General features: G+C 28.8%; 1 protein-coding gene and 1 long non-coding RNA gene across 4 annotated transcripts in view; one reads left to right on the top strand and one right to left on the bottom strand.

Annotated features, from left to right (window-relative positions):
• Positions 1-12,871, top strand: part of LOC139426221 (uncharacterized) — a 130,775-nt gene that overhangs the window by 19,682 nt on the left and 98,222 nt on the right. The window lies entirely within an intron of this gene.
• LOC107445181 (SH3 and cysteine-rich domain-containing protein) overlaps positions 1-12,871 on the bottom strand; it is a 181,208-nt gene that overhangs the window by 75,401 nt on the left and 92,936 nt on the right. For all 3 annotated transcript variants that reach the window (XM_071184157.1, XM_043045475.2, XM_071184159.1), the window contains exon 4: positions 8,604-8,756. In XM_071184157.1, the coding sequence (XP_071040258.1) occupies positions 8,604-8,756 (153 nt within the window). The remainder of the gene's footprint in view (positions 1-8,603; positions 8,757-12,871) is intronic.

The following is a 12,871-nucleotide window of genomic DNA, read 5'->3' as shown; positions in this document are numbered from 1 at the left end:
GATCAAAGATATACTTGACTTCGGTGTTCTACTGGGAACTGTGTCTACGTCTTTTCTCGGTCAATTTTACACTTTAGGGGCATAACTCAATTTTTTTTGTTTCAATGACCGTTTTGAATATTTTTAATCTCTAAAGAATGGGCGCCTATTTTTGAGTGCTCGAAACATGTTGATTTTTATTTCCATTTTCACATTTTTTAAAAAAAATCAATGCAGTTTTTAATCATGTATAGAATCGTCTACCGTTTCATTTGCAACAATATCTGTAACGCAGATCATGTGAGAAAAAATGGTTTTTAACACCACCCTCCCAACGAATGGGTTAATTAAGGTTTTTGAACAATTTCTGAGAAGAGGGCTAAAATGGACCCTTGTACCTATTGCCCGAATTTCGGGACTATCATACTAACGATTCTAGAATTTTTCTGTACAGACAATTCTTTTATGTATTCCCTAGTAGTATAAATAATTAAAAATATTTCAAAATTAATTTGAAAACTGAGTGTCGTAATTTAATTTCAACCAGTTACTTTAAAATAATTGCTTTGAAATTAATTCGAGTAATTCTTTCCGCAAACTTAATTTTGCTAATTTATAGGGGTAATATATTTAAATATGAGAACATTGATAACATCAGATACACTGTAAATGAGATTAGTTCTTTCAAAACATTATCTTCATTTAATTACTGGCATCTTATTGTACTCTCCAAGATGGCTTATCGATCCTGTACTAATGTATTGGCGATAAATTATTGAATTAGCTTCGCCACATTTCAGGAAAATTCTTTGTTTTTTTCAGTCTGGAAGTGGATATAAGATTTTTTTCTCTTTTTTTCTTGTATTTACTTATTGAATTAAAAGCGGCAAGGGAAATTATGTAATGGAAAGATTAAATACAAGCTTTAATAAACTTGCCATAAAAGAATAAAGCTGTTTTTCACTGCACGCCTATGTGCAGCGTTGGAATAGAAAATTATAACAATAACAAGAAACATCAAAATCTCTAAAAACGTCTCTGTTTGTTAAAGAATCGCATGAAATTTAATGCGCGAAATGTTCAAAATAAATTATACGCTTTCTTGAAGAACTTAAGAATGAATGGGATATGGATTGTTTATTCATAATCGTCTATTTCATGATGTATAATTTCGTAACATTGCGTGTTCGAGCGGCCTGTAAGACCGAGTCATTATGAAAAAAATTGAACAGATGACAGGTTGAAGTCAAATCGTTACAACGACGGAAAACGAACCAGTTACCTTCGCACTTAAGGGCCCTAATCTTTTGGCCATCTAGGTCATTTGAGGCCCGATTGCGAGCATTAAGGTCATCTAGTGACTTTGATGCTTGAACTCGCCTTGTCCAAGACTTAAATATGCAAGCAGCCCTGTTCTACGGAGCGTATTTTGTTGTTATTGAAGTTGAGTTGGTCTTACTCAGCTAAGTGCTTGTATGCGACAATTACGTAGACATTTATGCTTATACCACTACTAAGCTGATTCTATTTCATTAGAGCACTTGATTGCTATTTTCTTCAGTAGTTTCAAACAGAGAAATCACCATTTTTTTTCCCCTATAGCTCGAGATATTTAGGTTGTTCCACTGCTATGAAAGTAGTTGTTGCTTAATTGAGTGCTTGCAAATTATTTTCTAGCAGGCGCTGCCATTTTTCAGTGAACCCGGGCAATCAAACTTTTTCTCTCGTTGTTCGAGGCATTTTTGTTTGTATAAATATTTATTAAACACAATAATAATAAATTGTACAGTACGCTAAAAAAGAATACAAAAAATGGTTCACCCTGAATAACTTTTGATCTAGAGATCGGTTTTTCACGTTCTAGGACTCAATCTTAATGGGTCTTAGAGGAGGTGACTTCAAATATGCTAATTTATTAGTACAGACGGTATTTTAAGTTACGAAATCAGAAACAAAAATGTACTTTCTCTGAAAAACATACCTCATTTCTCGACGGATTCCGATTTCTGACCCTCAAAACATATGGGGTAGCTGCAATTTGGAATATATGGTCCAAATAGTTTGGTCTGGAGAGAGATTCAAAATTTGTATCCCTTAATGCTAGTTTTACTCTTTACGTACTTCGGTATGCTTCGAGAACTTTTTAAATTTATATAAAAAGTTCTATTATATTATATATAATATATTATATACGAATAAAATATTATTATTATACTTATTAAATTATATCCTTATATTTTGGGGGGTCAAAAACCCAAATTCGTTGAAATAAAAGATATGTTTATTAAGAAAAAGTACATGTTGTGTCTGATTTGGTATCTTAAAATATCGTCTACACTAAGTAATTAGTATATTTGAGGTTATCCCCTCAAACCATTATGATTGAGTCCCAGAACATGAAGATCCGATCATTCGATCAAAAGTTATTCAGGGTGGATTTTTTTTCTTCAGCACACTGAACAAACAGGATATTAAAAAAAAACTGTTCTCTCTGTATATATTATGTGGGTCATTTTTTTAAAAGAAGCCTCGTTCTTGCTGTGTTTCGTTTTACCAGATGTTAAAAAAAAACACACACCGTTCTTTTTGCATATTTTAATATCTCATGTTTAAAAGAATGCATCGTTTTTAATGAAAATTTTAGTACCAGATGTTTAAATAAACACCATTTTTCCACTATATTTTTTATATCGGATATTTTTTTAAAGAACGAAAGCACCGCCTCTAAAATTATAAAAAAGGAAATTAATTTGTCTGAAGAGATGAAAAGTGATGTACCATAAATTTAATAAAAAAAGAATTGGACATTTAAAACTCATTTGCAGCACTTTCACTTTTATTTGACTATTTTATCGAATAAAAACTTATGACATGACTTCCTTTGGTAACTATTAATTTTAGTGAAATTTTTTCCCCAATTTAGAATGATTTGTCAAGCTTTGTTAATAACTGAATATGTGCGTCATAATAATTCAAAATTAATGCTATCATTCTAAAAAAAATTTGAAAGAAAGGTTTAACTAACATAGTAAAATAAGCGTAAAATAGCATTCATAGAAACGTCAGGAAACTATTATTAAATTTTTTTTCATCACTTCCGGAATAGGGTAATATTAAATCAATTTATTTTTGACTTTAATAAAGAAGAGTATAACATATTTTTTTTAATGAAAAATCGAGTGTTTTCAAAATGTAACTCTCACATTATAAACTTTAAAATTGTCTGTATTTATTTATGTTATAAATGTTGGTTGAACATTTGATTTTAAGTAATCTGCAGAATTTTTTTAACTACTCAAGTAAATTTTAACTTGCTACTATGCTATGATTGAAAGTGCTATTGTTTCAACACAAATACACGCATGAATTTTTTTTTAACATTATGCATTAGTTTAAAACCTATCTATATCTGTGTTTGATATTCTTATAAAACCCTTTTTCTTAACACAAAACAATTTCTCAACAAAAGCTCACATCTAAAATTAATTATCAAAGTTTTTATGTCAATCTTTCTTCCTTTAATTTTCAATAATTACATTTGATCCAATAATTATCTTTGCTTTTATTCAAAAAGTTACTGTTTCAATACAAAACTACAACCAAATTTGTGTTCTTTATAAGTTGACAAATTTGTGTCCCAAATTCTGTTCAACGCAAGCTTAAAATGTTTATTTTCAGATAAAAACAATAAACTGTTTCTAAATTTAAGTTTCTTTTTAAAATGCATGATGCAATTTTTTTCAAGTAGTTCTCCCCTTTACTTTATTTACGATACCTCGTTCATTTTAAAAACATCACATTTGCGAAAAGCTTACTAGTACATTTCAATGCAAAACTAATTTCAAAACAGTTTCTAACTTCAGTTCAATATTAAATAAGTAATGATTACGAAAAAAAAGTTAAGAAATTTAATAAAAGCAGAAAGATATTTTTAAAGACGTAAGTTTCTTATTACTCCCGTGAAATATCAAAAATGAAGAAATTCTCTGATCTTCATTCCCTATTTCCTTCATTCACAAAAGCAAAACAGTTTAAAAAAGTATTACTCAAGAAAATATCTTTTTTCATGTAATGATTGATTATTTTTCAAATAAATGGAACGGAAAATGTGCAGAAATAATAAGAAAAGTTCTGAAAGGTTTGAAAGTCGTTAAAAAAAGAGTAGGATTTAGCATTTTTAAAGAAAGGTACTAAATTTTGTAAGACTTATTCAATTGATTTGCTTAAAAAGCATTTTTTCACGAGAAATACTGGATTTACTTAGAAATTTAATGACAAAATTATTTTAGTTTTTCTTCTTCAGAAAGTAAGATTTTTCCAACCATAAGAGTGAAATCTGTACATTTTGAGATGTAAGACAGCATACAATTACTTTAAGAGGTAATGAGAGCAATTGAAATTATTAATTTTGAAATAAAAGGGAGATAAGTAAGAATCCGAAGTGCTGTAACCTCCCTGAACCCGAGCACTTAAATAATGGTTCAATAAAACATTACTTGAAAAAACATTCAATTAATTGAATTTAATTATCATGTTTTAGTAATCTTTAATTATAGCATAAAATGGAATAAATTTTATTGAGCAGCATTTTATGCATACTAAAGGTTTATTTTTATAAAGTATTTTTTCGCATGTTAGTCATAATACAAAATCTACTAGACTTATATCATAAGATATTTATATGCATAAAACATTCCAAAAGGTAGAATGAATCGAATTTATTTCTTACCATTTTCATGCTTTATCATTGTTATTAAAAACTCCAGCGAATGAGCTTAAATGTAACTATATTTTTACATAGACAATTCCTTTGTAAAAGAATACAAGCTGAAAGAAATCATGTTAAAAAGTACTATTTTTGAAGCTATAAAATTATACAAAATGTTGTCCAAAGCGTTGATTGCTGGATCTAAAAGTTAGCATACAATTAAGAGGACATAGAGGCAATTAGAGATACGTAAGCTGAGCGGAAGATAATTTGAAAATAATATTATTATCGGGAGATAGGTAGCTGAGCAGGAAAAAAAAGGCGAACTATATTAATAAAAACATTATAAAAAAAACACTAAACTCTCGTTTTAAAAATAAAATAAAAAATCAGAACATTTTTAGAAAGTTTCAATATTCAGAATAGCTCTGTGTGCTATTATGATTAATTAGAATTCATTTTTTTTTATAAAAAAAGATGAATTTAAAAAAAAAGAAAACAATTTTTAAACGCTGCATAGTTGCAGTTTTACTTACCATAATTTTAAAAAGTAAATAGTACACACCATGGAAATTAAAAGTTCAAAATGTATAATATTCTTCAGGAGAAAAAAAATCATAGAATTTAAATGTAATTATCTGTTTAAGCAGATTATAAAGAAGCTTTCATAAAATTCTGCGAGGAAAATAATTTTTTAATTATATATCTTAAAGTTGAAGTAGGAAAACAGAATATAATTAAAAGATAGAATTAATTAGAGGAAGATTAATGTAAATTGTCAACATTAAAAAAAAGTTTTTTTTTTCTAATTTAAGCCCAGACTGCTTAGTTTACTCCCATTTTGCTGCAGGCAGTTTATGGTGCATTAAATTAATCGTTGCAAAACAACTGAAAACGAAAATAATGTTCTATGAATTTCTGTTTTTGAAAGAAAAGGTTCTCTGAAAAGATAGTTTCGCTTGTTTCTTTTTGCAGTAGATTAAATAATGATTGCAAACACATGTTTAAATGCATTCAAATTTCCATGCTTATACACTTAGAATGCATTTTTTCCATAGATTTCTTATCGGCAGGTATTCTTTTTTTGTGCTCTTGTAACAGCAAAATAGAAAAAAATCAAATAACAAATGAAAAAAATCAAATTATTTTTTCTGTGATATTTAAGAAAAAAATTGAACTTAAGTGATATGTTTAAAATTTAAGATCTCTGTATTTGGAGTAATACGTCGTACTTGTCTTGTATCAAACCAATGGTGAAAGTAAAATAATATTTAACTGTGTAGTTAAAAGCCAGTTTTTTAAGAGTCGGACAGGGTAAGATATTTGAAATTTTTGATTTTGTTGAGATTTTCAGGATATGTTCTTTATGTAAAACTATTAGATACCTATTTTTATTCGAACAAAATTTGTCAATTTATTGAAGTAGAGGGGGCAATAGGGTAAAACATAGTCGTTGCCATTTTGGCAAGTGATATGTTTCCGATGTAACGATGTAATTTCTTACTCTCTGAATCGAATGAAGTCTCACTCGAGTCGATGTATCTAATAGTAAAGAAGTTATTTAAGTTTTATGTAAAAAAAGAGAAAGTTCTGACTCATTCATATACACACACATGTATATATATATATAAATCTGGCATTGCTATCTAGGCAAGTGAGGTATTGATTTCAATTTATATTTTTAGCAATCAATGGGAGCACTTCAGTTCACTATCAGTTTCAACGTTATAGTGAAAGGAATACAGTTATGTACTTTTTGCACTTATTAACTTGAAACTTTAACAACTTAACAATTAAGACTTTTATAACTTTAGCAACTAAAATAAGTTTCAACAACTTAAATAAACTTCAACAGCTTAAATAAACTTCAACAACTTATAACTTTAACAACTTTTCAACAACTTAAAATTTTTATATCTTTAAAACTGTTAGTGAACTGAAGTGTTCTGAGTAGGGGAGTTTTCCTCGAAATTTTAGAGGATCTTCAGCTTAACCCCTCAAAATCTTAAATTTTTTTTTAACAAAAAAANAAGTGTAAAAAAAAAAAAAAAAAAAAAAAGGAACAAGTGTCGAATATAATTTTGCATCGAGAGCATATTCAGAAAATTTCAACAAAAACAAAAATGCCAAGCATCCAAATTTGCTTGTTGTGCGATTTCTTTTAAAAAAAAACTTGCTCTCAATATTTAATTTAACGTGAAGACATTACGATTTTTTCAAAGCAATTTTGAAGAACCCTTATTATTTTCTAAAGAAGAGCTAGCGGAAGACATAAAGAGTTTTTCAAGACAATTTCGAAGAATCCTCATTGTTATCAAAATTAGCAATTCCTAATAAATTTCGACTATGGAATTTCAAACGATAGAGCTTCTTTTTGCGAAACCTTGACGTTGCAATAGAGTTCATAAGCCCCTGTGGATGTGCTAGCCAACAAAAGACTTCTAATTATAGTAAAAATATTTTATTTAAAGAAGGAAATATATTATTTCGTTTTATCTATAACAGTCTCAAATTTAAGTTTCATGTCAGGTAGTTAAGTACACAGGTCAGGTCTGAAACGTCCTATGCAGTTTCGGTGCATGTATAAACTAAAATTGAATAAAATAAGTTAAAAATGATTATAGTAAGCTGAATATTTTGGATTCCGGAAGAAAAAAAACCCTTTAAACGTTGGGAGTGGTAATCAGAAAAACATATTTATTTTAAAATTTCGTTATTTTCACATTTTGTAGAAAAACATTGATAATTAATTTTTATTCATGAATGCTCTTTTCAAATACTTTCTTATATATTCTTATATAAATATTATTATTTTCGTTTGTGTGTATGTGTGTTTGCATTCTGGATTGTGGACTTACCGTAAGCACTACACATTCAACATGAAGTTCAATCCCTTAAAAACTCCTCCAAAAAGACTGAAAGGAATAAATTGTCCAAAACCAGGATCAATTTTAGATAAGCTTAAATCTAATGCAATTATAAATTTACTGATTATTCTTCATTTGCTTGTTTTTTTTTAAAATTTTATTATTATTAAAGTTCTAAAAATGTGTATAAACTGTTTCCATCTAATAATATATTATAATAATATTTTTATTTTAAGTTACAAGAAAAATAAATTTTGTAATGAATTTGTACAAGTATAAAAAAAGTTTCTGAAAAACGATACTTTTCCTAACGGATTATCATAGTTGAGGATAGCTTTGTTCGCAACGATAAGTTGCCGAATCTTGTAGCGCTTCCGGCCTTGCATAAGCTTTTGCTCCGGTATGGCGGATAAGTCGATATCTCTAATTCAGGTGCTCTATCACGATCTAGCAACAAATTAGCATTTTTGAAGTTACCTGAAATTTATTATAAATAGCTTATTTTCAAACATTCAGGCTAAGACGACAATTTTTTTCTTCATTATTGGTTGCAATTGGGGGCAAGCACTTCAAGAAGAATATCAAAGATACCCACATATATGACCTATGACGTCAGCTCTAGCTGATTGCTTATAAGCAAAATGGCGCGCTAAAGTTGAGCTAAATTTCCCACACAAGTTAGAATGTTACTTAAAGTGAAGTTAATTCAATACAGTGCCGTATCGCGCATCGAAATTGCTGAAATAGAATTATTTCTCCTCTACGTCTTTTACCTAACTTAGATTTATTATTTATTTATTTCATTGTAACCGTGATATATTTTCGTTTTCTGTATTTGGCAACTTCAATGCCTAATTAGTTTGTTTATATTGCATATGGCTTCGTACCAGGGGAGCAAGCTAACGTGTTAAGTAGGAAATATATAGTGAAAGAATATAGAATATGGATCTAGAAGAAATGCACCCCTCTGCCTTAAATTCGCTTAGCTTCCCGTAACATGTTTGGTGGTATTGACAAGGGGCACACAAAACAACATGCTTATCACTTACTTTATTTAGTAGTTCTTCCGCTTTGCTAAGTATTGTCTCCAGGCTCTCCCGATGAAGGAAGATCTTCCTGGATTGTATCTTTCTGTGGAACGTTTTCTCCAACAGCATCATCCCCACCTGCCTGCCCAAGCTCCTTGCAATGTCACCATGCACCTGCAATACAAAAAAAAAACTTACCTCAAACTCACAATCATTTTAATTTTGGATTGAAAAATCTAAAAAAGAAATGCTTGTCATCTTCATACAATTAGAACAAAAGCTTTAAAAATATAATAAAGAATTTTGTCAGAAAAATTGGTTAGTATATCTTTTCTGCCCGTTAGGACTCTCATTTGGGCAATTTATTTGTGAAAATTAGATTAATTTTAGTTGACTGTAAGAATTGTTAATATATATANAAGATCTGTAATTATTAACACACTTATGGGAAATCTGAAGATTAGGAATGACAGTTTAATTAGGATAAGTAAAATTACGGTTACACACAGGCATCATAATAACTCTAATCGCAATTAGTAAATCTCGAAATCTCATGTGTGTGAGATACTCACAAAAGAGGAAGGTATTTTGTTGCAAGATAGTAAATTCAACTATCCTTTCTTGTATCATATATATATATATATATATATATATATATATATAGAAATAATAAAAATGGAATAAATAAATGAATAAAAATTATGGGTTGGCAGAAATGAATAAAATAATGAAGATTAGAATAAAAAACATATATACACTGAGTGGTCATTTTATAACAACCATCCCCTCGATTTCATTTGATTACCTCTTTAATGCAGCCTTGATTCCAGGTACAAACTTTTCCAGAGGTTTAAAGGTCATTTGTGACATTTGAATTGAATTTTCTAATAGTATCAGACTAGATGGTTGCGTATCTAAATGTGGAAATGCCTTTTCAACTGCATTCCACTAACACTCAGTTGAGATCAGGAGATTTTGGAAGCCATCGCCACAAAGTACAATATCAAGTCAGTCCTTAAGAATTCCAAAATTGCGGCCTTTATTATGTTGAAAATATTCCTCGATATTGTGATTGATCATCAGCATTACAAAATTTACTAAGTTAGTAATGATGTTAAGATAAGTCTTGTTCAGGATACTATGTATTCAAAATAAAGGGCCTATAACAAACCAGGAAAGTAATTTTTTCTGTCCTAATTCTCTGGTGGTAAAACTGTGACGTAACAGATAATTGTTTTGAAACTGCAAAGAGTTCATAATAAATTTTCTACTCAGAGCTCGAAAGTCGTTAATATGCACATTGCCAGCAAAAGTAACTAGGTTAATCAGTTAAAGTGTAGAATCAAGAGTACTCCGCAATTTACTTAATGTCCGCATTAATAGTTTCCTTGTTTCTCTCATTCTATCAAATGATTTATTAATTGTTTGGTTGTATTTATTGACTTGATTTGTGACTTATTGAAAAACAGTTAATGACATTATGTTAATTTTTAATTAAATTAATATTTTAATCCATTTTATTCTTTTACATTATAATTTTTTGAAAGTTATTATTGATTGATTTTATTAACTATAGTGTTGATTACTTGATTGTAGTCACTTGAATTTTTATATAGAAGAAAAAAGATTTATTTTAATATGAGCGTATAGAAACGTTGCTGCTTTAGCAAAGATCTTATTTTCAGTTTAACGAGTGCCTAGTGGGTAATATGTAGATTATCTAGGTAGTTTGCAGATTTACTAGGTAATTTGAAAAACTGAAACAATTTTTGTGCACTTTAACGAATCACCCTAGTTAATATGCACATTAACTGGGTAGTCTTTAGGGTCAATGGTTTCAACACTTTGGCTGTAACATATATAAAAAACAATGTGAATAAATAGTAAGCTAAATGACTTGTTGATTATCTGATTTTTTACTTTATTTTTACTTTTGAAAAAAATATTTGACGCCTATATAAGCAAATAGAAAGTTTATATATTTCGACTCTTTAGATATTTAGCTGATAAATTAATAATAAATAATAAAAATAGCATTTCCCTGTAGGTAGATTAAATATCTTTAGATTATGTTTCAGATATGAAATCGTAAATAGCTTGTTAATTATTTCGCCCATAAAGGGGGGGGGTAAAAATTAAATATAATGCTAAAAAGTAAGTAATTAATCATGAAAAATGTTACCTAAAACAAAATACTCAGTGCAATTACTCTTTCCGAAAGAGAAAGAAAAAGCTCACTCTCGGAATCACAGACTAATGACTGTCTCTAGCTTGTTGAATAATCGATGAGCTAGGCTGTTGTTATTCAGCCAAAAAACGCGCCGTTAATTGTTTTGTTAAGAATTTTCCTTGATTAATAATTAATCTGAGGCAACCTTTTCGACGAAGATCTGCAGTTTCTTTTTCTTTTTTTTGGTATCTTCAATTAACAATGTATCTTTAAAGATGAAAGAGAATTAATGATTTTGGCTACCATTTGAATGATTAATTTTCTCTCATTGTCATCTCGAAAGGAAATATTTAGATGTTCTGATAATATTTTTAAGCAAACATATAATATTGGATACAACCGATGCTGTCTCAAAAGACTATTGTTAGTTGATTTTCTTGAGTGGATTGGATAGGATTTGAACTTATTTTTCTCACAGTCAAACATTTTCTTTCTTTGTTTTCTTATACCCCGTAGTCAAAAAGGAACTATAAAGCGCACAAAGTTAAAACAAGTAAAAAAATTCAACATTTGAATTATTTTTAATATAATGAACGAAAATTTTCACTACCTAATATGCAATTTCAACGGGTTTAAAGAGAAAATCTTTAATATGTGTATTGTCATGAAAAACTAGGTATAGCATATTCCTTATCATTTAATAATTAAATTTATATTTTATTTATTCTTTTTCTCAATAAATATCCATAAAATCTTTTTCTCGATGTAATTCTAATTCACCAGAAGTCAAATTCTATAAATAGATAATATTTCTACAACTGCCTAAAACATTTATATCAAATTCAAGGTTTGTAACGTTTTGTTTTAATAAGATAATTATTAATTTCCTACCGAATGCATTTGAAATTTATAAGTTTGTGATAATAGTCAAACAAAATTAGACTTTTTAATTGGAAAACTTAATAGAGCGTTCTATATAAAAAAAGAAATCTTGGGTATTAAGTCCTCATCAGTGATATCTGAAAAATTCCTCTATTCGTTTCTCCTTTTCAGGATAAAGAGGGAAATTGGGGTAATATGAGGGGGGGGGGAGAATTGAATTTATTCTATACCGGCAAGTGAGGCATTGTTTCCACGATTATTTTTCACGCTGAACAAAATGAAATCTATCTCGAGATGATCGGACTGTTAGTTTAGAAGTTAAAAGGGTCTTATGTACAAACTTGTACTAGTACCTATTTATTCATTTAATATATCTAAAAGTGAAATAAGGGAGACATTGAATAATTTTTTTCTTTATTTTTCCATTTTTCCTTGGCAACGCTACGCTTTATATTTCAAATCACTTTTGTTCTTATTTACATCTGGCAAATCTTGAAAATGGGAGTCTATTTTTGAGAGGTTGCAAGACTTCGACTGTTAATTTCCAATTTGTATATTTTTGAAGTGAATGAAGTTTTTAATGCACGAGTAATACATGATATATTGCTTTCTATGCAGTTTTTTATGCAGAATCGTTTGAAAGCATGGATAAGTCAATAAAACAAACAGTTCAAAAGTTATGAGGATTTTCATGCAGCAAAAGTACTATTTTTGTCATAACTTATGTATATTTTATATTTTCTTATCTAGGGGCTATCTGAACATGTAACTTACATTATCCGATGACTGTTTCTATACAAAATTGAAAGAGATAAAATTTGATTTGATGGGATTAATAGTTTGGAAGTTATAAGGAAAGTTATTAGGAAGTTTCTTCATCATAAAAACAGTTCGAAACTAGTTCATTTTGAACAAAAAAAAATCTTTACCACTTTTGAAATATGAGCTCTTTTGATTCAGTTTCATTCAATAAAATGTAAAAAATGCATGAGAAACAATATCTCACTTGCACTGAAATAATATCTTGTCTGTTTAGCAATATAAAAAGCGTAAAGAAGCGCAAAAACAAAAGTGTACTCTTTGTATATAAAACGCTGAGCGTCTTGGGATGGGTCTCATTGAATTCAGCTAGCAAAATTCGATTACAAACAATATTTTACATGTTCAGATAATTCTTCGATAGTATTGTAAAATGTGTACAAAAGTAAGTATCAAAAGAAATACTTTATATATATAT

Source organism: Parasteatoda tepidariorum, chromosome 1, assembly GCF_043381705.1.
Source record: "Parasteatoda tepidariorum isolate YZ-2023 chromosome 1, CAS_Ptep_4.0, whole genome shotgun sequence".
NCBI classification, from domain to species: Eukaryota; Metazoa; Arthropoda; class Arachnida; order Araneae; family Theridiidae; genus Parasteatoda; species Parasteatoda tepidariorum.
The sequence above is the reverse complement of the archived record's forward strand: the minus strand, read 5'-3'. Positions and strand labels throughout refer to the sequence as shown.